At 42.9% G+C, this 26,261-nt stretch overlaps 3 protein-coding genes across 5 annotated transcripts; 1 reads left to right on the forward strand and 2 right to left on the reverse strand.

The window, feature by feature from the left end:
- LOC8078110 (target of Myb protein 1) lies at positions 2,364 to 8,949 on the reverse strand. The gene is made up of 10 exons (XM_021457161.1): positions 8,343 to 8,949; positions 7,345 to 7,423; positions 6,629 to 6,727; positions 6,430 to 6,543; positions 6,180 to 6,322; positions 5,438 to 5,519; positions 4,816 to 4,901; positions 4,345 to 4,578; positions 3,526 to 4,034; positions 2,364 to 3,340 (listed from the first exon to the last, which is right to left on the reverse strand). Exons 1-10 carry the CDS (start codon positions 8,441 to 8,443, stop codon positions 2,628 to 2,630), a joined length of 2,160 nt encoding a protein of 719 aa, XP_021312836.1. The 5' UTR covers positions 8,444 to 8,949; the 3' UTR covers positions 2,364 to 2,627.
- LOC8080370 (eukaryotic translation initiation factor 3 subunit L) lies at positions 9,201 to 12,716 on the forward strand. The gene is made up of 7 exons (XM_002454848.2): positions 9,201 to 9,809; positions 9,943 to 10,274; positions 10,718 to 11,057; positions 11,566 to 11,714; positions 11,798 to 11,891; positions 12,130 to 12,201; positions 12,313 to 12,716. Exons 1-7 carry the CDS (start codon positions 9,276 to 9,278, stop codon positions 12,355 to 12,357), a joined length of 1,566 nt encoding a protein of 521 aa, XP_002454893.1. The 5' UTR covers positions 9,201 to 9,275; the 3' UTR covers positions 12,358 to 12,716.
- LOC8077571 (transcription factor MYB3R-1) lies at positions 13,334 to 19,858 on the reverse strand. Of its 3 annotated transcripts, none has more exons than XM_021457159.1 (12): positions 19,504 to 19,858; positions 18,922 to 19,039; positions 18,762 to 18,816; positions 18,606 to 18,663; positions 18,150 to 18,244; positions 17,881 to 17,984; positions 17,331 to 17,459; positions 15,296 to 16,919; positions 14,973 to 15,139; positions 14,742 to 14,832; positions 14,247 to 14,438; positions 13,334 to 13,757 (listed from the first exon to the last, which is right to left on the reverse strand). In XM_021457159.1, exons 2-12 carry the CDS (start codon positions 19,032 to 19,034, stop codon positions 13,611 to 13,613), a joined length of 2,775 nt encoding a protein of 924 aa, XP_021312834.1. In that variant the 5' UTR covers positions 19,035 to 19,039; positions 19,504 to 19,858; the 3' UTR covers positions 13,334 to 13,610. The 3 variants fall into 3 exon arrangements, with proteins under 3 accessions (XP_021312834.1, XP_021312833.1, XP_021312835.1); XM_021457158.1 differs by having other exon boundaries at positions 19,499 to 19,786; XM_021457160.1 differs by having other exon boundaries at positions 13,334 to 13,745; positions 19,499 to 19,785.

Raw genomic sequence — 26,261 nt, forward strand, 5'->3', positions numbered from 1 at the left:
CTATGACACTAGGACTATGGGACACTCTGCTACCTCCATTGGTGTGAGCTAGACCTCACAGTCCCCCTCCCACTACAACAGCACACTAGAGTGGATTGGACCCACCCCTGACCTAGCTAAGGTATGGTTTGGGTCCCAAGAGGGGCCCACACATAGGCACAACTGGTAGAGGACAAGGATGAGCATATGCTAAAACTCAAGGAAGGGAAAATTACAAATTTTCTCTCTTTTCCCCCTTGGGATAGCGATGGACTGATGCATTATGCGAGGAAACAACAGATCTCTAGTTGTCCGGCCCCAAAGAAAAATCTTTCCTACCAAACCAAGGTTGTTTGTGATAATCTTTATCAACCACGCTTGAAATCAAACCTAACTTTCTTCCTTAGCTAGCTTTGATTAAAAGCAAAGTATGCAAAAATATGGCGTTTGGGAGTATACTTACAGAAGAAGCTCTGCACTGGTCTATCTTCTCCTCAAGAGGCTCCTAGGGCCACCACCGCCACCATACCCTCATGCGGTTGTGATGACATCATCGCAAGGAGGAGCACTATATCTACAAATCTGATGCCTTATCCTCTCCTAGAGAGGTCCTAGGACTGTTGTTGCACTAGATTGAGGGGAGCAGAGGGGCAATGTGTTGTGGCGAGGGAGACCAAAGAGCGGTGCACTATGGATGAAGAGGAGGAAGAAGCGACATGGGCACGACAAGAAGGAAGAGGCCACACGAGTGCTGGCGCGTAAGAAAAGGTGGCACTGGCATTTGTGAGGAGGAGGAAGAGGTCATGTGGCAGCCGTTACGAGGAGGGGTGTGGCGGCTAGGAATCATGGGGAAAGAGGGAGACGTTGTGTGATGGGGGCATGAGGGGCCATGAATATAGATGGCCATGTAGCCGTGGGTCGATAGCACAACACGAAGCCTAATTTTTTGGCCTAGCTCGAGCACGGCATGGCATGGCCCAGTGGTTACTAGCCATGCCTAGGCCAAATGGTGGCGTGAGAAATCAGTGTGATTTCTCCTACTGGGTCCAAGAAACACTTCTGCTTCTACATTGAAAGAGCATGGAGAGAATCACAGAGAAGATAAGTCGCTCAGCAACGGGACGACTTGTTTTCACCACAAGCGATCCAAAGCGGCCCCAAAGCTCCAAGCCCAGTGAAGTGAGAAAAGATCATGGTGTGAACGGGAGGAGATGGATCAAATCAGACGATGAAAATATAAAGGAGGAGGTGGGGAAAGGAAAGCAAGAGAATAAAAAAGGACAGCAATTATTACACGACGTACCTAATATTGCATAGCAAGAGGCATCATGACCAGCGAGTCCCAGATCATGGTGAGGCGGTGGGGGTGGGTGACTTGGTGGCGGCTTCGATCAGAATTTTGGGGGTGGGTGAGGGAAAGGCGTAGTCTTTAGGGCTTCCCGGTGGCAGCGGCTATGACAAATCGAATTTCTAGAACAGGGTAGAGGAAAGTTGCAAGCTTTAGGGTTTCATGTTGTGGGGGATGACTCTCAAATCACGACTAGGCAGGGGCGGCAGAGGCAACTTTTGGCGGCGCATAGTTGTGACTCCTTGGCTGGAATTTGGGTCGAGGGAGGGGAAAGGCATGCGGGGGTGGGAAACTGAGTCCTAGATCCAGGCGAGGACGGGATAGTTGGCTTGTGGGCAACACGGTGGCGGCTATGACTGAATTTTTTGCGGCGATGAGCAAAAGGTGTGACCTTTAGGGTTTCTTAGGAGATAGAGAGTGGGACATGAGGGAGGAAAAAGAAATGGGGACGATGGGAAGGTCATCAAGTGCGGGGGGAGGGGCTGTTGTGTGGACGTCAATGTTTCTGCTCTCTAGAGATGTGAGGCCTCCTCCATACCCCACCACCACCATGCCACGTCATCGCTTCCCCCATGCTGGTAGTGTCAAATGAGACACAAAAGATAAAGCCGGTGTCATGTAAGGAAGAAACGTTTTCCTATGGCAATAAAGAGAAGCATGTCAACTTCAAGTGACAAACAAAAAATTTTCTTAAAAAAATAAACGCCTTACCTCCAAGGAAGGCGGAGTCGGTTCCGCATCATGAAATAGTACTGGTATTTTCTGTCTTGGAGTTTAGCTTCCTCTCTGTAATTTCAGATAGGTTTCCTTTAGCCATTATACGCTGACTGTTTTCAGATGGTTTACCATCCTCTGTGCTGTAAAAGTTAAAATGTCATTTGGCAATGGTTAAAAAAGGTTAGGGCTTTGGCCCTAAAATTCTAAAAAAAAAAGTAATTTATAAATTGTGAATACATCATGCTTCACTATATGTACATTTCTACTTCTTTCTTTTTCAGAAAATAAAGGTAACACATTCCCTAAAAGAACAATATCGTAAGTAAGTACGTACGTACGTACGGCACACCCTTTATTGAATCATCATTTACGGCCAACATTTCCTCTTGCGCGTGATCAGTACACGCACACGGTATAATAACGAATCTAATAGGATCAGGATCACAGCGTGGGAATAAAAAAAAAGGACCCCAAAAAGCTTATACATTCTGATAATGTTACAAGTGTAAGATCAAACAACATGAAAAATCACAAAAATATGGGAGAATATATATGAAGGCCCAAGCCGATGCTCCTGCTCGTCTCATGATGCTTTCTTCGTCTTGGCAATGCTCAGGAGGTCACCAAAAAGCTTGTCTTCAGGCTTCGTCGGCTTCATTGGTTGCCCCGCAGGGGTTGGCGCCGTCGTAGTCTGGTACAATGAGGTCATCCCTATGGACGAGTTGTCCTGCACCGTGAGGCCATACATGCTCTGAGACAGCCCGTTCGCGCCAGGGTACCCATACATTCCCGCCGTCCCCTGGTTGTTGTAGTAGTGTGCAGCAGCCACAGCAGGATGCTGCATGTACCCAGCCAACCGACCACCATACATCGGCTGCTGCTGCGGCATTGCTCCATACTGTGCGACTGGCATTTGTTGCGGGTACATCATGACTGGCTGCGATCCGCCATACATTTGTGGAGGCTGCATGCCACCGAACTGCACACCCATCATGGATGTTGGTGGCAGCGAACCGAACTGCTGGTTTGCAAAACCTGGCTGCATCTGTGTTGCGGCAACTTGACCAGGTTGCATCGCTTGCTGAGGCAGCCCGACTCCTGGTTGGTTACTGTACATTGGCTGGCTTTGTGGAACTCCCATGTGGTTAACTTGTGGTTGCAGTGGCTGCTGCATGCCGCCGATCTGGCCTGGCCCTGTGAGAGGTTGCATGCCTCCCAAATGGCCATTTGGCACTTCATTGCTCGCCGCTGACTGAGCCTCCCAAGGAGGTGGCGGAAGGTTTCCACTTTGATCATCTACAAAGTTTGGATACTATCATCACATTTTCTTTGGACAGAAAAAGAAGATTCATATTAATATAGGGAGTTCTGATTGAAAGACAGAAATGATACAAAAGAGTGCACAATTTAAAATCATTAATAATTAAGCAGCACTTCAGAAAGATATAACAGCAATGTAGAGATGAGAATTCTTGCCATACCATAATTCAGTGTTTGCTCTGGTGGGGACGCCGCCGGGTTGGCAGTTTGACCATTCCACCCAGAACTAACATTGTTAAACTGAGATGCCTGATCGTAAGACGTTCCAGGGTTCACAGCACCCCCATTTGTATAGAGGGCCGCCTGCTGCGGAGGCTGTTGCGACTGGAAAGGCTGCTGAGTTGGAGTGTTGTATGGCTGCGATCCTGGAATAACAGAACTTGGATTGAGACCAAAGGGGTCAGCTGGTTGAGCATTGCTGTTAGCGGTGCTGTTTTGTGAAAATGTGTCGACAATTGCTAGCGCATTTTGATTTGATGAAGTAGAATCAGCAAGAGGATCTGTGACAGGAACAAGAGCAAGTGAATTTTGTGCTGTAGCAGGGGCAGGGGTATCATCCCAGCTCAGAAGATCAATGCCAAGATCAGATTTTGGTGCTGAGGTTGCTGCGCCATTTGACACTGGTGGTGCTGGAAGAGCTAATTGCTCAAAAGGAGATTGGTCACTTGTACTGTTACAAGACAGATAACATGCATAAAAGAGGGTAATTAGAGAAGTCATGTGGCAAAACAATTAAATAGAAAGAACAGTAAATTACAAGTATGGCTATTTCCATATAGCATATATGAACAAAATCTTGGGACTGCCTAGCTGCAAAGGTTGGCATATTATATTATTATTACTTGCTGAACCCAAAATGATCATCAAACGCTACTTTTGAACTTGTTTCCAGCATGTACGAACAAAACCATACATGCATGTATTAACATAATTCCAGACGTTATGAGAATTAAGCATATGCAACAGTGATGAAAGCAAACCTTTGATTTGGTTCTTTTGCAGCATCTTGGCTTGTGGGTTCCTCAATATCTATGAGTCCCTGCTCCTTTTTGGAATCCTGGTTTGCCGAATCCTCAGTCTCTACAAGTGCTTGCAAAGACTTTGGTTTTTTCTCCACTCGAACTGCAATGCCTGCTGCTATTGCATCATGTTTTGCCAGAACACGCTGCAAATCATCATTCAATGCAAGCCCCTGCGACATAAGTTCCTCATCCCTGCAGAACGTAGCAAGCAACATTATACTATGTTCACAACTATTGCCTAGTTGTCCTGTATCACCAATATCTGCATCGCACTGCTATTCCTCATTGGGCCAAGAAAGAACTGACAAAACAAACTATGGAGGTCATCTGTGCCGATATTAGAAGCACATCCATCCACTACCATAAGATATATCGCACTAAGAGACCTTCATCAAGTACTAAAATGAAGTTGAGAAAAAGCGCACTCACGTGGTAGAATTAACTAGCTGCACAACTCTCTGCTTGTAAGTGCGGCATTGATCCACGAGTTCCACGATTACCTCCTGCCTTAGTCCCTATGTGCATAGCATGTAAAAAAACATAATCAATAGACCTTCACAAATTAAGAGGGGGTTATGGCTTATTAGGAATATAGTAGGGCACTATTGCTTGAGTATGACATCAATACTAGGAGTAAACCAAGTAAATTAGAAATCATACGGGAGTGCCCAGCACGTAAATTCAACCACATAAGAATGTTCATAGACATAAAATTGCAGGTAGGCACGCTAAAAATTATCTGTGCGCATCAGTATCAGCCCTTAGTACTATATACACACTATAACCCAGTACAATGTAAGGTAGGGTCCTATACATAACATTTAATGCATAAAGATGCTCCATAGTTGCAAAACTGTTACTGTAAAAATTACAAGGTCATTTCTAAAACTAAAACTGGTCAGCAGTTGGCACAAATTTCTCAAAACAAAACAAAACAAGATAGAAGATTCTTTTTATGGAAAGAATGGCATGCTTCACTACTGATTGAAACTTCAAAATTTATACAGGAAAGAGGTCAGTGTTTCTGTGCACGCTAAGGCTACTTTGATACCTCTCTGTTTCCAGGGTCTAAAGCATTCAGCATCTCAGCAAGTACATCCATAATACCACGAGCATTCTGAATCTCCGACATGCTGAAAATATAGGCATTCATTCAGTATAAACGCAGTAAAACAAACCAGATGAATTATTCTCAGGGGAAATTTGTATCAGCTATTGGGGATTTGCTGCTTTGCTCGCACGATATCCTAAACTCAATAGCCAGTGGCATACACACAACTGTATCTCTTCTCAACGTGCCACTAGCCCTCTATCCAATAAACAGACTACGCATGGATAAAAGAAAAACTAGCTATAATGTCTTAACGTCAGAACATGAAACAATCATCTGGATATACTGAGAGAGTAGTACCCTATGTTAGTGAATCTACTACCGCTAACAGCTTGAGTTTTTTTTTTTTTTACATGAACGCTCATGCTATCTTCAGTGCATGAAGCAAATCGATGATAAATCATCAAATAACAAGCAGAAACTAGAAAATATGACAGTATAGCAAACAATTTTCTATTGTTTCATTTAACTTCACACCTTCACCTCATAACATGAAACCAGACCACAATCTAAAACTAGAAATATCACAATCATTGCACACAGTATTCTACTGTTTCATAGATTGTATGATAGTAAAGAGAGTAGAGACAGTAGTGAAAGAATTAAATGCTAGGCTATTTAATTCAAGAGAACAGATAGAAAAAAGACATCGACACAGAAAATGAAAATTAAAAAAGCGCACCTCAAAGCAGGAAAATCATTGGCAGCAGAAGATTCTGCTTCATCCTGTTGGTCAGGACTACGCATATTCCTTGCTGCTTGAGACTGACCATTAAACAAAGGTGCAGGTTTCTCGGGTCTCTTGGGGAATTCAGCTCCAGCACGCTGCCGGGCAGAAATATAAGATCATAATCTTGTCAAATACACCACAAACCAAATGAGCTAATTGAAAATGTTGAAGCAATAAACTGAGTCGAGCTTCAAAATTATACCACCAACTCATGGTATGCTGCATAGTATTGTGGATATCTTGCACGTGGTCCCCCAAATGCTTCTTGCCATGTATCTATCAGCACCAATACCTTCTCTTTAACACGAGGATCAGACTGTAACATGAAAACAAACGCCATCAGAAGCCAGCAGTTCATTAGAATGAGAACTACAGTTTTGCAAGTATGAAGCATATTGAACCTTTTTCTTCACTATCTTCACCATCTCATGCAATATATCTCTCTCTGCGACATGCATGTGAAGTATATCCCCACAATTTTTTATAACAGTTTCCAACAGCTGAAATAGAGAGATATCATCAGCAAGACAATGCTAATATTTTTGTAATAGCTAAATATTAAAAAATCATCATAAAAATTATTCACTACATGTTCAGCGCCAAATGCGTATCCTGGACCTCTACAAACATAAAGCTAACAGAGGTATTGAGCTTCGACAATTCAAAATTTATTGGGTGTTAGTGTTTCTTTGGTGGTTTTAACAAGGAAACAAAATGTGCAAGTTAAAATTATCAGAGTCTGAAGAATAGACTAAATAGTAACAACCAGCCAGCAAGATCGCCGCTATGCTCAGTTATGCTGCTAGCGGCACAGGATGCATGGGTACGATTGCATGAGTAATTGCATATGCAATGAAACATAAGACAAACGACAGGGACGTAAATTGGATAGAAGAAAAATGCAACACATAACTTACAGAGGATCAGGTGTTTTTTATTTGTCGAAGCAGGATACAAAAGGACAAAAAAAAATATTCGACAGTTACCAATACCAGAGGATCAGGTGTTGATTTTGTGGAAGCACAATACAAAACAACAAAAAAGTCTTTCACAGTTACCAATAGCCTACCACACTTTAAGACATAAAAGTAAATGACAAGTCAGCAGATAGGCTTACAGTTAATGCAAGAAGTTGAACTTTTGGATTCTTGTGGCCAATCCGTTTCTTCAGTGCCTTGACGACATCTTTTGATTGCCTGTTACGAGTATGGATATGGACAATCAATAACCTATAACCGAACAACAGCAGAGCAAAACAAACTAAATGGACTTCTGTTCAGGGGAAATGAAATGAACATGAGGAACCTAGTGTAAGCTATATCATTTGAGTCCAGTACAATGTTTGATATTCAGTCCCAATTCTTGACCATGAATCAAATAAAAACACACTGCATTCATTAGTTTGAATCGATTGCCAGCAGAATGAGAAGCTCAAATATATTGTCACAAGTTGAATCAAAACATTTGGATTGAAAATACAGAGACAGTTTACAGTATCTTCCCCGTATCCCCACTAGTCTAGCTCACTGCTGAAATTTGTTGGCCATTTGTAAAACCAGTCGTGGATATTTTCCCACATACATGCAGCTAGCTGTGATTGATCTGGAAAATAAGGTTTCAGCACCTGTACTGGGCAAACCAGGGATTGCCCAATTATGACCTAATAATCAACAAATGGAGCATGGAGCACTAATGGCCAAACCAGGGATTGCCCAATTGTGATGGAACAATGATTGGCGAATGAAGCCCACTCTACTGTACGATCGGAGACTAGTAACAGTTTTTTTTTCACCTAAAAGACATGAGAATGCAAACGGAGCAAGGCAGATAAATTGCAGAGTCAGAAATGATGATCCTGGCAGAGACCCCGTGCCGGATAGTTCAGAATTCCAGCAGCACGGAGCGCCTCTAGCTGGAACCTAACTCCGAGAAGCCGAGCGCGTCGGGAATCACACTGCTCCACGGCATAAAACCACATTTGATCGCAGGCGCGATCGAGACGAGACGACCTCTATCGGCTGTGAGCATGGAATCTCGCGGGAGGGGCTAGGGATTCCGGTGGCGGAGCAGCCCGAATCTGGGACGGATCAAGGCAGGGGGAGAGGGGGTCCGTACCCGGGGTCGCGGTTGCAGATGTCGCAGATCTCCATGTTCTTAGCCCAGTCCGGGCCGATGAGATGGTCGCTGGTGGCACGGTCCACCATGGAGCCCGCCATGGTGTGATGCTGGCGGGCCGGCGGGCGGGGAGAACGGCCGGAGGGAGGCCCGGCGGTGCGGGGCGGGGCGGCCGCTGCTGGCCGGATTGGGATCGGCAGCGAGCGCTCGCCCGTGCTCGAAACCACCCGCACCACGCAGGTTGGCCGCGCACCTCTGTCTCACCCTTTTTTCCCCCTTCCTTTTCTGCCCCCCACGCTCCCTGGTTTTGTGCAGCGAAAATTAGGTAGCTGCACGCGCACACACACAGACACAGTGGCCCGCTCGCTGACGCTGGCTGCCGCGCGCCGGGCGGCCGGAGAGATGGAGAAGGAGAACGTGCCTGCGGCTGCAGCGGATCGGAGATGGAGATGGAGATGGAGAACTGGAGATGGGAATGCCGGTGCGGTGGCGGGCGTGGGTGGGATTGTTTCGTTGGAACCGACGGATCTGGCTGGCTGCGAAAGCAGCGGCGTGCGTGAGCTGTCCTCCAGTCCAACTCCAACGCGGACGCGGCGGAGGAATCCTCTCTTTCCAGTGGGGTTTTTTCGTCCGTGCCGTGCGTGTCACCGAATCCGAACCGGACGCCGGTGCTCGTGGGACGGAGGACGCCGCGACGGCGACCCGGCAGCCGCCCCGGCCCTCACTTCCCTCGCGCCAACCCAAACACCGCCCACGGGAACCGCCACGCGGGCCGGCCCAACCTGCCAAAAGCCTCGCCACGGCCCACGTAGCAAGCAGCCCGCAAAGCCCCACATCTCTCTCTTACACAGACAAAGCCCCCCATCTCGTCCTCCTCCGACCCACCCCGCGCCGCCGCACCCCGAACCCTAACCCCTCGCCTCGCCTCCCACCATGGCGGCCGCCCCCTACGACCGCGAGGACGGCCTGCCGCCGTCGGTGCCGCCGCACGCGGCCGACGCGTACGACCCCAACTACGTGCCGGACTCCGTGAAGACGTTCGTGGTGCACCTGTACCGCCACATCCGGGACAAGAACGTGTACGAGATCCACCAGATGTACGAGGGCGGCTTCCAGCGCCTCTCCGACCGCCTCTTCCGCGACGCGCCCTGGCCCTCCGCGGAGGCCGTCGCCCCCTACTGCGACGGCGACCACGTCTTCCTCCTCCTCTACCGCGAGCTCTGGTACCGCCACGCCCACGCCCGCCTCTCCCCGCTCACCGCCGCGCACCGCGCCGAGTCATGGACCAACTACTGCGACCTCTTCAGCGTCGTCCTCCACGGCGTCGTCAACATGCAGCTGCCCAACCAGTGGCTCTGGGACATGGTCGACGAGTTCGTCTACCAGTTCCAGAGCTTCTGCCAGTACCGCGCCAAGCTCAAGACCAAGACGGAGGACGAGCTCAGCCAGCTCAAGCAGTTCGAAAAGGTTGCTTTATGCTTCCAAATTATTACTATGTTTCTTTTCTTGCCTGTTCTGCCAGTTGCTTGCCCCCCAACAAAGTCCCAAGAAGTGTCAGTGAATGACTGCTCTGCTCTCGCCAAATCGAACGTACGTGCAGGCCTGGAACGTCTACGGGGTCCTCAACTACCTGAAGGCGCTGGTCGAGAAGTCCATGATCACGCAGATCCTCGAGAGGGAGAAGGAGGGCCTGGAGCAGTTCACCGCCACAGATGGTTACGACTACGAGGGTGGCAGCAACGTGCTCAAAGTGCTCGGCTACTACAGCATGATTGGCCTCCTCAGGATACACTGCCTCCTCGGGGATTACCACACTGGCCTCAAGTGCCTCGCGCCCATCGACCTCAACCAGCAAGGGGTCTACACCATTGTCATTGGGAGCCACATCTCCACCATCTACCACTATGGCTTCGCCAACCTTATGATGCGCAGGTGTGGCAAACCTACTTTTCTGATCAACTATGCTTGGCCTAAGGATGTTTGGGACCTAGTGCATTGAGTTTGGCACATATAGCTTAGTTGACTAATTTAAAGGGATTGGTGTTACGCATCATATGGTTGCAACACTTTGAAGGTTTATATTACAGTCTGGTACTCAGAGCAATAACATCATCAGCTATTGTAGTTCATCTGCCTTACTACCCAATCAATGCTAAATGCTTTATTAATGACCATATTTACAATTGTCCATCTAGGCAAGGCAGCTAGATATTTGAACCTGTAAATTTAATTGCCTCCAAGATTTATTTATGCTTTCTTGGGTTGGAAATCTGACATCTGCACTTGTTTTAGATCTATTCTGCCATGAAATTACCCAAGATGTTAATTCCTTGTCCTCATATATGCAATGTTTGTTTTATGGGGGATAAATCTAGGTACGTTGAGGCCACTCGTGAATTCAACAAGATTCTTCTGTATATCCTCAAGTACAAGCAGTACCATCAGAAGTCCCCTCAGTATGATCAGATACTGAAGAAAAATGAGCAAATGTATGCATTGTTGGCAATTTGCCTATCTTTGTGCCCACAGAACAAGCTCATTGATGAAAATGTTAGCACCCAGCTGAAAGAAAAGTATAATGACAAGATGACAAAGATGCAGAGATATGATGATGAAGCATATGCTGCTTATGATGAGCTATTTTCTTATGCTTGCCCCAAGTTCATTACACCATCACCTCCAGTTCTGGACCAGCCACTAACAAACTATAACCAGGTAACTTTGCCTCATAATGTTGCTGTACCTGTACGTTTGCCTCATCAGTTTATGGTTGTTTTATAGGATCTTTCTGGTTCATTGCCAGACAGTAAATTTTGGGAACTTGTGCTAGTGCAGCTAGGTTTGCCTAGCCTTGCTTTACCAGACAAGCCTAACCTTGCTCCTGCAGGCGAGCTGAATCGCTAGCTTCTTTTAGCAAAGAAATTCTGGAAAGCACAGGTCCCAATGCATTACTGGCCAGAGAACCAAACACATATCTCATGCCAAGTTCTTAGCCAGGCAATATAGTAGCCAGCAGAGAATCCAAACACACCCTTTACTTTAGCTGATGGCCTACTGCAATTGTTGTATTATTGTACTCTTCTTTTACAGGATGCGATCTATCTATGCCCCTTCACTATTGCTGTTACTACTTTAATACTACTACTCCTTTTATGTTCTTCCCTTCATCTATAGGCTCTAGCCTACCACAAGGTTCTAAAAGGTTTTGTGGTTCCTGCAACAGGATGCATACCGCCTTCAGTTGAAGTTGTTTCTCTATGAAGTAAAGCAGCAGCAGTTGCTTTCTGGGATCCGGAGTTATCTAAAGCTATATTCAACAATAACAATTAGCAAACTTGCCCAATATATGGAAATGGATGAAGCAACACTAAGGTCTGTACAATATAATTTACACTTCTGTTGTTGATTCCTTTGGTGGTTTTGTGTATGATAAATTAGCTCAAATACTTGGACAGGTCAATCCTGATGACATACAAGCACAAAATGCATGCAGTTGACAGTGACGGGAAGATAGTATCGAGTGCAGACTTTGACTTCTACATTGTTGAGGTAATGCTGCTTGCTTACCCTTTGCTCACATCATTTTTCTGTAAGCAGTTAGAAAACTGTTAATATGTCGGAATATTTTCTCTTCACGATTTTAGCCTTTTTTGCTGTTTATTATTTATATTGCAGTATTTGGGATTAATTGCCACTTTTTTATGTCTGCAGCTTGTTCTTCCTCATCTAATTGTAATATTTGCTATTCACTAGACTTTACATACATATATGATGTGCAATTATGCAGGATGTTATTCATGTTGTGGAGTCCAAACCTACCAAGCGTCATGGTGATTACTTTTTGAGACAAATTTTGAAGGTATTCACAGAGCCCAGTTTCTGTCAGATTACTCCTCTAGGAGACCAATCCTTTTTTTAATATTTTCTTTGTTGCTGCCGTCGAATCTGACTTGATTCCCATTTATGGCAGTTTGAGGAAATGATTGGTGAACTGGAGAAAGTACAGCTTGACTGAACCTCATAGCGATCATGGAGAGAAATGCCACTGCTTCCTTTTTGCTAATATAGGAAGAAGTGTTTATGATGGATGTCATTAGCAAGTTATGTTTGTGCCTTTTGTACTCCATGCGACTTAGTTGGAAACCCTTTTTTTCTTTTTGCTGAAATCGACTTTGAAAGACCGTTGAGGCCATTAGCTGAGTCGTGATACTTATTTGGGTTGCCCAGTTGCCTGAATATTTCATATCCCATCACGGAGTGGCATGCAAATTGAGCTGTGCCAGCATGCCCTATAGGCTATAGCTAACAAGGATCGGTGCCAAGGTGAACAAATTTGTACCAATGGGAATTTAGATGCGTCTCTCGTCAGCACAACATTATTGACTCTCATCTACTTAGGGGGTGTTTAGTTCTGCTTTTATTCTAAAATTTTTTGGGTTTTGGTTCATCATTTTGTATAATGGAACTAAACACTATGCAATTTTTTTGGAAAAATAATGGTTATTCTCTATTTTGAATTTTGGCTTCAAGAGCCTAAAAAACCCAAAAGAGCCTCAAAAAGGCCCAATGAGGGCAATAAATTCTATATTTTGGATAAAACTAAATATAATCTTGAAACTTTTGGTATTTTGTATTTCACCGTTCTAAAGTAGTTGGCATTTACATTTTGCGTTCTATGGGGAACTAAACACCCTATTAGAACTCCTGCCAAATTTTTTCTCGTGATAAAATGCGATTTTTTTTCCTTGTGAAAGGCAAGACTCGATTGTCTCTAATACCTGATCAAACAAAGGGTCGGGTGACCACGGACAGGCCTAATTGTCTCTAATTTGCTAGTTATTGTCACAAGAAGCTACATGCATCAATCAAGTATACAAAACAAACTGTATCAATCAAGTATACAAAACAAAGTGAAATGGCTGAGTGCAAAATGCATGAACTCGAAAATCGCGAGGGCATTATCAGACTGATCTGCGCGCTGGACTCCGGAGTGACCAATTCACCATCACCATGTTTCATGTACAAATTAAGTGCCAGGAGACATCTCCAGTGTAAGCAACTAATCAATAATAATTTTAATTGAATGATAGGGAAGTTTCAACACTTCACTGATACTGCTGCCTTTTGGATGCTAGTTTCTGGGCTGACTGTACGCTGACATCATGGTAACATAGAGTAATGAAAGAACAATGCGCTCTAGGAACATATACATGTACATATGGCTAATGTATAATTATACCATATCTGGTGTATCTCTCAGAATTCTACCTATCGGAAACTTCTCAGGTTGGGGGAGGGAAGAATGGGTGAGCTAACAGATCTCCCGAGACAGCTGCCAAATTTCTTATCTGCTGTCCTTGCAGGTGTGGAAGATTCGTCGAAATCCAGGACTCGCGCCTCGGCCTGCATATTTACCTGGAATTAGAATGCTTGATCTTTAAAGACAAAAAAAAATACCATGCTGAGTTGCAATCACTGCTACTCCTCACACTTTGGCCTGAAATTGCTATATCCACATTTGTGATAATTCAGACAGATAGGCTATGCACATTATAAGGGAAATTGCTGGAAATGATAAACAGTAAACTATGGTTTCCAAGAGATATTGTTCCGTGCTAGTAAAATTACTCCCTCCATCCTAAATTATAAGGCATTCCAAGAATCTTGTTTTAAGTTTGACCAAATTTATGTGATAAGATAATAGCATTTTTGATATTAACTAAGTATCATTAGGTTCTTTATTAATTATATTTTCATAATATATTTAGTTGATGTCATAAGTTTTTATAATTTTTTCTATAATTTTGGTTAAATTTAAGATGTTTTGACTCTCCAAAATTCTTGGACTGTCTTATAATTTGCGATGGAAGGAGTACTAAACTATAACCAGTTGATGTTACGCACCATGATTTTGACCTGTGATTTTCTTGCCACTGGCTCCTTGCCATCAGTATTATCCTTGTTTTCCTTATCAGAAGTCCTGTTGCCACTTGCTAGCACCTCACAGGCCTCCACTGCAGCAGCAGCACTGTGCTTACTTAAATGCTTCACTAATCCTAATGCGTCATAAGTTCTGTCTGCTGGGCTGACAAAACCCTGGAAGGAGCATAGGAACACAATTAAAGATGTTAACCAAAACAAACATAACAAAAACAGCAGTTGCTAGTCGCTAATCACAGAAGATGCTTCTCTTGCACAGTTCAAAACTAAGAAACATAGGAACTTTTAGGATTTACTTCAAGTTTGAACTAAACCTAGAGATATGGATCAAATTCCCATATCCAATCAAGCCATTAGAGTTAATAATAATTTCCACCAGATTATAAGCTGACTGCAGAATGTTTATATATTTATGAGACAATGGCTAAAAAAGAATGTAAAGGAAAGAAATGAATTTACCTGAAAGTGCATGTGCATATCAATATACCAAGGAGACTTCCATGCAGAAGGAGATTCCAAACCTCTTTTGACACCTGGGGTATCAGCCAATCTAGCAAAAGCAGCAGTTCAGAAGAAAATTTGACAAAGCCCTTAGTTTCATATATATACACTGATGAAGCCTGAACTGATTAACTAACAAAAGAAAAAGATAATTCAAACAAAGGAACACTAGTGAGACCAGTATCTTACAAGTTCACATATTCGTAATCCGCATTGATACATGGTGATGATTTTTCAACAAGTAGTTCTGTAGGCTTTGATTTTGAACTAATTACTTCCTTACAAGATGGCTTTGCACCATGATCAGCAGCAATAAGGTTATTGCTGCTGTGCTCAACAAGAATCCGTACAGGTTGCTGCATTAAAAAATTACCGGTAAGAAGAAATCAAGTGGAAAAAGTACTTAGCCAGTTGGCATGTCATCAAGATGCATTTCTGGAGGCCCCAATCTATGTACGACTCAGAAAATATGGCTACTACCAATCTATGTAAGACTCAGAAAATGTACTTACTATATTGTCTTGCAGATCAGTGTTAGGATTTGCAACGTTTGGCGAGGACTCCTCCACGAGTCGTTTGTTCCCTGCATTTTGTGGATCTTTGGCCTGTTTAGATGCTCCATCAGAGTTTTCCATGTTGATATTAGAGAACTCAAGTTTCTTGTCTAGATGTTTAAAAGAAGGTTGCTCAGCACACACAACTGATTCAGTAACAATGTCTCCATCGTTGGTTGCATTCATGGAACATGTGGTCGTGATCATATAGGAGATATCTGTCACCCCCTTTGCAATCCCAGATTTCTTCTCAATTCTTTTATCTGGAGTAGGGGACAATAGACCTCTCTGTCTTTTCTTCATTATTGATGGTGTGCATGGGAAGCTTTCAGCAGCACTCTTTAGCAAATCTGGGCTTTCATCATGTGTTGGAGAGCCCCATAATCTTAAAGGAGTGGGGACATTCATGGTCGACCGCATCCACTGCCTAATCCCAAGGGGACTAAATTCTTGCAGATCAGCAGAAGTTACAAGATCGCAACTGATAAATGGGACATCCAAACCAGGGAATCGAGGAGGTTCATAGAATAGAGCTCCCTCACCCTTCTTTTCATCTGGCACAGTCTCAATGTCTTTCGATAACTGTTCTTTTGCTGTAGTGGCCATAGGTTCTTCGGCATCTGTTGACTGTTGACCCCCACAGTTTGTAATGCTCTCAGTCATCGTGAAAGCCTCTGGCCTGTCATCACTGCTGCCAGGTATAGCAGATTGATCGCCATCACAAAAAATGTTTGAGGATGTGGCCATCTGTGCTTCACAGTCTGGCATTTCTCTTGGCTCAGATCTATTTTCGGGTGCAACAGACAAACCATCTGAACATATAAAAGAGGGAGAGATTGTCTCCGACGGCATCGGTTCATACACAGTTTCCATCACACCGGATGGATTTGATGTGTGTAATGGGTAGGCCTGTGTCAAAAAATTGGTGTCCATTTTGGAAGAATCTGGATGATTTAATCTTGAAGCATCAGCGTCAACTGTAACTCCTGAAATAAGAGTTTGCAAAGAAACATCTTTCCAAAGTTCAGATTTCAAACTTTCAGCATCAGAGATTAAGTGCAGTTTCTGCTCAGCGCTAGAAACACCTGATAGCACAGAGACAGGCATTTCCTGTGCAACAACAAATGGCACCATAGACTTTTCTTGATTTGATGTGCTACAAAGAGTTTGATCATCTGCAAACATAGAATTTCCTGATCCTTCATCCATATCCATCTGCAGGTCCATTCTTTGAGAAAAAGATGAAGGAACATGGTGGTTCTCATCAGGCAAAACAGATCCTACAGCCTCTGTGGAAGGATAGCATGCCCCTTGACACAAGGACGAGTGAGAGTCTTGTGCTTCTCTCTTGTTGGCATCCACATTTACTTGTAAATCAGAGCTCAAGGCCATGCTAGTGTTCTGAGCATTGCAAACACTATCTCCGTTGTTTTCTTGGTCCATAGATGATAAAGAATCGCATTGTGCAGGATATTCAATCAGAGGGAGGCATGGGACTTGTGAAAGTAAGCCAGAAGATATGTATGAATCAACCTTTTTCTTTACTGAACTGTTCCAGTGATTTTTAATTGCATTATCCGTCCTGTAGGGGAAATAGAAATTACAAATTCAATGATTTTGGTAATCTAAAGAGTCCGTTGACTAACAACAAGAGTGGTTTTCCCCTAAAAAAAGAGTGATTTATGCAATAGTAACATGTAGCTCAACTATTATTTGGTTGTAAACTGAGAAGTGAGAACAGCTTTGTGTTATCAATTGGCAATAAAGCATAAGCAGTGTGCCCTCTATGCTTACTGTAAAAGTTCACCATTATTACTTGATACAGAAAAATACATGTCGATTTTCAGTTTTAACTAACACATATTGGTTTCCAAATTGTCACTGCACGGTATGACATTTACCAGAGATAAAATAGTTCCTGGAAAAAATAGGTATAGTTTTATAATCATATGTAAAGATTTACCGGTGGATATTAAGGAAAACATATAGTTACCTTCCAGGTAAAAATTTCGTCAGTTCAGCCCATTTATTTCCATACATCCGATGAGCATGAATAAGAGTAATCTCCTCTTCTTGCGTCCATGCCTCCTTGTTTATGGCTGGGTTAAGATGATTGTGCCACCTGAATCAGATAAGTTAGTCCATGGTTAGAGCAGCTACAGTTAACATATTTATAGTACCCATAATTGAGTGAATTTACAAAGGCATACTTTATGATGCCTAGAGCACAGTGTGTTAACAAGACATATTTGTAATATCAAAAGCTGAGATGGTTAAATAAGATTGTATTTTTATACACAGTTTAAAAGGTTAGTGTTTAGTAATGCTTCTACTATGGCGTCGCTGTTATTGGCTTGCAAAACAGCTAGTGCCAACAATCCTGTGAAAAGATATCAGAGGTCAAAGCAGCACTCATGAGCTAACATTTGCCATTTCTTTATTGAACACAAAGTATGGACTACGATTGCAAAGGGGGAAAATGTTTTTTCTTACATGCAAGCTTGATGAAACTTAAAGCAGACAAGAAATTTGCTGTGGCATACCGTTCTCGACATTGCTTTCCTATGCGTCCAGGCAAAGCTTGAGCAATGGCCGACCACTTCTTTGGCCCATATTTGTTTACCATCTGAACTATGATTTCATCTTCCTATAAACAGAAAGAGAACAGGTTGATATTAATATGTTGTGTTGAATAAGTGATCATAAGATGCCGAATCAACAAAGACAAAGCCATTTTATCCCAAGCAAGTTGGGGTAGGCTCAATATTAATAAGAAATAAAACCAAAATAGAAAAGCCAATAGGATGCTTACTTCTTTGGACCATGGCCCTTTGACCAATTCAGGGTTTAGAACCTTTTGCCACCTGTGCAAACATTGTACATCGGTTCTGTCTGGAAAACATTCCGCTGAAAAAGTAGAAGGCATTTTGTCAAAGCTTGGACTTAAGGCAAGAGGCAGAGAGAGATTCTTATTGACAGAAGTGGAAAAAAGAAGGCATATGCAATGAAGAAATGCTCTCTTTTTTCCATGAACATAGAGAAGTGAAATTTGAAGAATACGCAGCTTGGTAGATGTTGCGTCATTGCAACCTAAAGATAGTACCGAGCATAGATTTATATAGTCATTTCTGTTTGTGCATACAGAATTCCAAACAGGGACAGAAGCTCAATAGAAGTATAAATGATGAAATACAAGAATACGCAGCTTGACATGAAAGTGAGTAAACTGCTTCATCTTCTACATATAGCATCAATCCATAAAATGTACCTATCTTTTTCCAGTTTTTCCCTTGGTACGTCTGAACCGCGCGGGACAATATAGCATCCTACATTTGAATAGCAAACACGCACCATACTAGACATTCAGTAAATAAACCAAGCAAAAAGAATCTGTAAAAGCAGCATTAAAGTTTGTTTGGCATACCTCTTCGGGTGTCCAATTTCCTTTGGTCGAACGGCGGGTCGGACCAGTAGTCCTCCTGAAGGTAAAGGGCAGGTATCCATAAGAAAATATAGTACTACATACTGTGAATGCTTATATATATATATATATATAAAGGGAAAAAAAGCTATGAGGGCTTTACCCGTTGAGCGACCGTTGTCTCTGTGGCTCATGGCTAATTTCCCCTTCACAAGGAACTGGCGGAATTCCAGGATCCTCCCCACCCTTTGGAGCTTTTGCTTTACCACTCGGCATGATTACTACAAGAACGTTGCATTTGCACACGAAATAGGTTACCATCATATTATGGATTATCACAGACACAACAGCAGAATCAAAATAATCCCTAGATAGACAAGAAAATCCAAAGCCGGATCGCCTCAGGCAGCATCATGAACCTAATCCCGCATTTCAACAGCACGCTACCGACCCACCCCTCCCCTTCCTTCCTGGCTCCTGACATATGCAGGCTACCTCGAGATCCCTCTCTTAAAACTTAAGGCTATCATCATATTTACAGGATCTCCCTTGAGATCCCTCAAATCCGCGATCCCGTCAACCCACCCAACGCCCAGCGGCAGCGCCGATGAGCAAGCCGTCCGACGAATTCACGACCGCCTCCCTCCCTCCCCTCTTCCGAGCAAGAGGAACCAATCCCAGATCATCCTTCATCCTACCAAGAGAGAAATAAACGGAAAGGCTGCGGGATGGGATCTCACCTCACCTCGCCCACGGTCCCGGCGTGGCCGTCGCGACCAGGGAGCACCTCCGTCGGCCGAAGCCGGAGCCGCATCCAACCCCGCGCCCGAACGCGCGCCCAAGTGCGTGCAACCCCCGCGGGGCGCGGCGAGAGACGACGGAGTGGAAGGCGGCGGCGCGGTCGCCCAGACGGCCGTCTCGAATCTCGACCACCGACGCACGCCTTCGCGTCGCGTCCGCCTCGGAGGTTTCAAATTTGGGGGAGGCGGAGGCGATTGAGAGGATGGAGTGGAATGGATGCTTCCAGTTGCGGAGCCCTCGTGCCGCTTGCTTGCTTGGACGTGTTGGTGAGTGGGAGGGGACGGGGAGTCAGGATCGACGGCGGGAGATGGCCACCGGGAGGAGTGGACGCATCGGGGCCGTCCGTACCGCTGACTCGCCTGCCGCTTGGGCAATATTTGAATGCCAACGGGTGGGATACCGGCTGGGGCGGGTGGGCTGCCCGCGTGGCACTCATATTTAACTGGCGTTACCGGTTCTTTTTGGATTTTGGAAATAGGATTAAAAACCATGTCTATGGTGCGCTAAATTGTAAATAAATCTATCTATTATCTTTTATATCTAGTCTTTATATCTGTATCTATACTTATATCTATATCTATAATATCCATATTTATATTTATCTATCTATCTATATCTTTTTATATTTATCTATCTATCTATATCTTTTTATAATACCCAGACCCAGCTCATGAAAATACATGTCACCTAGTAAATTCCGACCTACCTCATGTAAAATTTAAAAATATATGCTGCCTAGTAAATTTCTACACATCTCAGGTATAGTTTAGATACTCTCGTATTTATCTCAATTCATATGTATTGGTGTAGATTAATATGTATTAAGCTAGTTTAAGTTTTATCTTAAATTGTTCTAGTATATGTGGATTGAGGTAGATACAATGATATCCAAATAAGGCCTAATGTCCAGAAATCATCCAACTATATATGTGATGAACAGGTATATATTGATATGGTTGATGGACGGGTCTAAATTCATATGATTGATAGACGGGTCTAGATGTAACCCAAAAATCATCCAACTATGTGCGACGTTGTTCTATTCGACCCATAATATTTTAAAAAATACCTAAAATTTTCCATACATCTTCTGATATCAAAGTTTTGACTAGGTTGACGCAACAACCAATTTGATCACTTCCATATTATAACTGTAATTATGCTGATTCATAGGAATTTTTCCTATGTGTCATTAGCTAAAAAAACATATATCTATTTTACCTGCCATTATAAAACAAAATTTCTGGTAATTCACTCTCCATGATTTTTAATCTCTTTCACATTATTATTGATTATTATATTCTGATAGTTTTAGTTAGCAGGCGTGATTAAAACCAGTTTACACATTTTCTTCCTTGGGCACGAATTTAGTTTCTCCATTTAATTCCCACCAACTAAGAACATTTCAGAGCAGCGACGCTCATTGTTGATCTTTCTTCGAGATTTGGGAATGACTAGTAATAAGGTCTTGTTTTGTTCACCTCAAAAACTAAAAACTTTTCAAAATTCTCCGTCACATCGAATCTTGCGGTACATGTATGGAGCATTAAATATAGACGAAAATAAAAACTAATTGTATAGTTTGCATGTAAATCGCGAGATGAATATTTTGAGCTAGTTAGTCCATGGTTGAATAATATTTGCCAAATAAAAACAAAATGCTACAGTACCTAAAACTAAAAATTTTAAGAACTAAGGCCTTGTTTAGATGAATTTTTTTTTGGATTTTGACACTGTAGCATTTTCGTTTTTATTTGACAAACATTGTCTAATTATGGAGTAACTAGGCTTAAAAGATTCGTCTCGTGATTTACATGTAAACTATGTAATTAATTATTCTTTTTATCTATATTTAATACTTCATGCATGTGCCGCAAGATTCGATGTGACGAAGAATCTTGTAAAGTTTTGGGTTTTTGAATGTATCTAAACAAGGTCTAAACAAGACCTAAGAGCAATACGCTGATGTTCATATATGTTCACTCAATCGTCAAACTCCTTGTTGGCACGTATGAGAACGGTGATACAATTTAGCACTAATAATGACATATGATAATCATGTTTTTTAGATGGCAGCCGAGGAATTCAGGTTTTATGTCATTGGCAAGTAAGATTTTTTTTAATATATCAATTAGTTGAGTTTGAGTGGCACCGTCTATTAACTTTGGAAACCTAGTTCATCGACGGTTCTCGTTGTTCACTTGGCAAAACTTTGTTACATATATATACCTCAGGAATATGATCATCATTGTAGCAAAACTCATAGGCTTCTCGAGAAACAGGGAGAGTGCATGCATGCGCGCTCACTAAACTGTCACGATAATGAACATCTTTGCGGTGACTGTCTGACTGATACACAAACATCTTGGATTTTGCGCGCTTAAATACAAGCATGCTGTATGCATGCATACACACGTGCATCATGGGAGGCTCGTGATCTGAGATTCTTACGAACATATTTATTTATTGGATACGTTCTCAGTTTCGAGACATGACGATAATAAAATTTAGAGTCTGTTTAGATTTGAAATTTTTTGGTCTAAAGAGAAAATTTTTTGTAGAATTGGGGCATGATAACTAAACGGTGCCAAAAAAAATTTTGGGGCCAAAATTTTGGGCTGCAACTGTGCACGCACTTCCATAGAAGCCCACCAATGACAACTTGAGCTGCATGCAGTTGCAGTTGTCATTGGTGGACTTCCATAGGAGTACGTGCACAGTTGCAGCCTAAAATTTTGGCCTCAAAATTTTTTAGCCCCGTTTAGTTATTAGCCCAATTCCACAAAAATTTTTCTCTTTTTTGCCAAAAAATTTCAAATCTAAACAGGTTATATTAAAAAAATGGCCTTCAGGGGCTGTCCCAGTCGCAGTGGGGACAAGCTGCCGATGGCGCCCGCGGCGGCAGCCGGCGGTGACGGGTGGTCGCCTGCTGTGCTGGCGCTCCGATCCGTCGCCGTCGGCCGCCTGCCTCGTTCATCAGTCTCAGAATCGGACCTCCATGGGCCCGCCATCCATGCGTGCTGTGCTGGTGTGCTGCTCCTACGTGGGCTGGGCTGGATTTCACCTGGACGAGAACTGGGCCTGACCTGGCTTCTCTTTAGTCTTCGTGCAAGCAACACAGCATGCAGAAGCGTCGCGGCACTTGGTCCATTTAACATGGGCTGTCTCTACTTAAAAAAAATAACATGGGCTGTCTGACCCACCCATTATTATTTGTTTTTTTCTGGTTTTCTGATATGATTTTATTTTTACGGGACCCGATTACAGACGCAGACGCTTAAAAATATAAGTACATACTTATTCCTATAAACGCACACAAGCACACCTTACACCTATGGATATCTTCTTCGAAGAACCGAGTATTTAAAAAATATATAAATAAAAGTGAAAAATGGAGAGCTAGCTTGTCCCGACCGATCCCTTTGTTTGTTTTCCTCGTTAATGTCAGTGCACACGGTGCGAGTGGTAGGAGGAAACAGGACAGTAGTATACTGGTGTAATAATTCTATTTTTTGAGAAATCAAACGATTTAATTAAAGCTTAACCAAAGTTATTCAAAAAAATATTAATATTTACTATACAAAATAAGTATCACTAAATTGTTATGAAATATATTTTTATAGTAAACTTAGTTTAGGAACATAAATGTTAGAGATTCTCCAACAGTTTTGCATATTGCTTTTGTATTCTTGATTTTTGCCAAAATTCATAAAAACACCTCTCTAACAGTTTACATATTGGTTTTGCATTTTTGAAAACTTGGCAAATTCCAGAAGGGGCTTGGCATTTATGCAAGTCCATCCGCGACTTAGCAAATACCGATCTGCCGCGACTCCTGCGCATGACCACGACTCCCGCACGCGATCGCGATTCCCACGCGCGATCGGAAAACACCGATCACACGGCAGCAGCAAGATGGATCAGCGATCGTGGCTCAGCGGCCACCGGCTAGCGGCGATCGTAGACTACTTGCCAATCTCCAGGGAAACTTGAACTGCTTGCCGATCTCCATGCACTTCTTCCAACGACCAACCGTGGACTTGCCGATCTCTAGAGAGCAGCTACCGAGCCGCGGGACAAAGCAACTGGCGGCGGACCTCCTCAACGCGAGTGGTGGCGAACTTGCTGAACGCGCGAAGGAAGTCAGCGAACAGACCGAGACCGCGCGCGTGCTGAACTTTTGGTAGTTGGATCCACATTTTGGTAAATGGCAAGTTAGATTTGCAAAACTCTTGGAGATGTTTTGTTTTTCTCCTTCTCATTTGCTCATTTGCTTTTCAGAGTTGGTAAACTCCATCAAATGGCAAAAGAGAAAATGTCAAACTGTTGGAGATGCTTGCTGTTTACTACAAACTTGATTGATCAAATATGAGTTAGTTTGACTCGCACAGAGGGAGTAGTATAGAGGGACAGAACCTAATCTTGTTTGCCAAATCAAACGAAAAATTAAACTTGAGAGACGGTGGCAGCGACGTGCTTGCATTGCAAAAGTTGCAGGATCCTATGTATATCCTTGTCGCCTGTGGACGACGTGCAGTGCATGGATGACTGTTAATAAACTGAGAGTCTGAAAGCGAGGGGAGGGCGGAGGGGCAATGCACAGTCTCGTCACCGGCGCCGCCGCAGGAGCCTCTCCGATCCGGAATTCGTGTGCCGGCCAACCACCACAACACATGCGCATGTGCATGCATGGTCGTCGCGCCCCACTGGATCTCGTTCAATTCGGTTTGACCAGACTCTCTAGCTAGTTATTACAAACGAACGTGCTGCGTGCTGCATGCGCGCGGATACACAAACAAACGCAACGTGCTGGCAAGTGTTGTTTCTCGTCCATTCTTAGATTCGATCACTCGGTCCATCAATGACGACAAAAGGGTCGCTACTCGATCGCTACCCGGCCGGCCGGCCGGCCGGAATCGCTAAAAGTCAGTCAGCACCGACAGACGGTCCATTGAGAGAAATACTCCACAGGCTGTGTCATTAGTAGGGATAAAAACAGATTAAATACGGACAGATATTACCGATATTGTATTTATTTTTATATTTTTTTGTTGGATTCGGATTCAAAATACAGATAATGTAAATTATATTGGAAAAGATACGATAGATGTCGACATCACAAATATACGATTATGGTATCAGATATTGAATATTCGAACTCGGATACGGACAAATCAGAATCCCTCTCTCGAATTCGGTCGAAAAATATCCGTACAGTCGCGAAATTCAAAAAGTTTTCGCATCTAAACCAGACTTTTATTTCTCTTTTTTTTAAGAAAAGGAACAATAGATTTATTTTAGGGCGACGGTAAATGTAAATACATTTACCTTAGTTGGCAAAGTAATCGTGAGGGGCATAAAACTATAAGTCTGTACATGCATGTCGATCTGCTGTAGAGCATCAGTGCTGGCCATCTCGGAAAAAGAATTTGGAAAAACAAGTTTGAATTGAAACTGAGGGACTGTGCAGTGTATATATAAGCAAAGTAGCAAACGTGTCTGATACTATTGTTGCGTTGTGTTGCATGCGTTATCTTATCATCAAGTACAGCAGGAGTACGTCCGCTAGCTTGGATTGGTATGGGGATGGGGGCCAGCCATGGATCTGGAATGGTACTGTGCTGCTAAGCTGGGCATTTTAAAAAAAAGTTTTGTCAAAAAGTTTTAGATTCTCTATCACATCGAATCCTACGGTGTATGCATAAAATATTAAATATAAACGAAAATAAAAACTAATTATACAGTTTACCTATAATTTGTGAGACGAATCTTTTGAACCTAGTTAGTTCATGATTGGACAATATTTGTCAAATACAAACGAAATTGCTACGATATCAAAAACCTAAATTTTTGCCAAAACAAGGTCTCAGCGGCTGAGCCACGCACGGAGTTTAGTTCGCGAAAGTTTTTGGATTTCGCAACTGTAGTCTTGTTTAGTTCGCGACCTCTTTCGTTTGTATTTGACAAATATTATCCAATCATAGACTAACTAGTCTCAAAAGATTCGTCTCGCAAATTACAGATAAACTGTGTAATTAGTTATTTTTTTGTCTATATTTAATGCTTCATTCATGTGCCGCAAGATTTGATATGATGGAGAATGTGAAATTTTTTTGCAAAATATTTAGGCCCTGTTTAGATTGGAGATGAAATTTTTTTGGGTGTCACATCAGATGTGTCAGAAGGATGTCGGGAGAGGTTTTTAGAAACTAATAAAAAAACAAATTACATAGCTCATCAGGAAACTACAAGACAAATCTATTAAACATAATTAATCTATCATTAGCACATATGAGTTACTGTAGCACTTAAAGCTAATCATGAAGTAACTAGGCTTAAAAGATTCGTCTCACGTTTTTTAATCAAACTGTATAATTAGTTTATTTTTTTATGTATATTTAATGTTTTGTATATGTGTCCAAAGATTTGATGGTATGGACGAAAAAATTTTAGGTGGGAACTAAATAGGGCCTTAGAGAACTAAACAAAGCCCATATCTGCCAACTGCAACGCATCTGTAAATGTTTTTACTATTTCAGCAAGGTAGTACTAGTAGTACTAACAACAGTAATTAATCCCCCCGTTAATTTATACTCCTACCTAAGATTTTCAGAGCCTATCCTCGAAAGATTTCACACGCTAGTACACGTACATTCTGAATTGATGATCCCTCGTCTTGCTTCCCGTGGTCCGCCCTGCCGT

The sequence above is a fragment of the Sorghum bicolor genome, chromosome 3 (genome assembly GCF_000003195.3).
Source record: "Sorghum bicolor cultivar BTx623 chromosome 3, Sorghum_bicolor_NCBIv3, whole genome shotgun sequence".
Taxonomy (NCBI): domain Eukaryota; kingdom Viridiplantae; phylum Streptophyta; class Magnoliopsida; order Poales; family Poaceae; genus Sorghum; species Sorghum bicolor.

Bases quoted from the DNA above. Each gene is read 5' to 3' on its own strand.
- LOC8078110 (XM_021457161.1), bottom strand. From the start codon at position 8,443: ATGGCGGGCTCCATGGTGGACCGTGCCACCAGCGACCATCTCATCGGC. The intron at 7,424-8,342 runs GTACGGACCCCC...TACTCGTAACAG, and splicing joins ATCTGCAACCGCGACCCCGG to GCAATCAAAAGATGTCGTCA. The intron at 6,323-6,429 runs GTATAATTTTGA...TCTGCCCGGCAG, and splicing joins CAGCATACCATGAGTTGGTG to CGTGCTGGAGCTGAATTCCC.
- LOC8080370 (XM_002454848.2), top strand. From the start codon at position 9,276: ATGGCGGCCGCCCCCTACGACCGCGAGGACGGCCTGCCGCCGTCGGTG. The intron at 10,275-10,717 runs GTGTGGCAAACC...GGATAAATCTAG, and splicing joins GCCAACCTTATGATGCGCAG to GTACGTTGAGGCCACTCGTG. The intron at 11,715-11,797 runs GTCTGTACAATA...ATACTTGGACAG, and splicing joins ATGGATGAAGCAACACTAAG to GTCAATCCTGATGACATACA.
- LOC8077571 (XM_021457159.1), bottom strand. From the start codon at position 19,034: ATGCCGAGTGGTAAAGCAAAAGCTCCAAAGGGTGGGGAGGATCCTGGA. The intron at 17,985-18,149 runs GTAAGCATCCTA...TTCTGTTTATAG, and splicing joins AAGGGCCATGGTCCAAAGAA to GAAGATGAAATCATAGTTCA. The intron at 14,833-14,972 runs GTAAGATACTGG...TGCTTTTGCTAG, and splicing joins GATTACGAATATGTGAACTT to ATTGGCTGATACCCCAGGTG.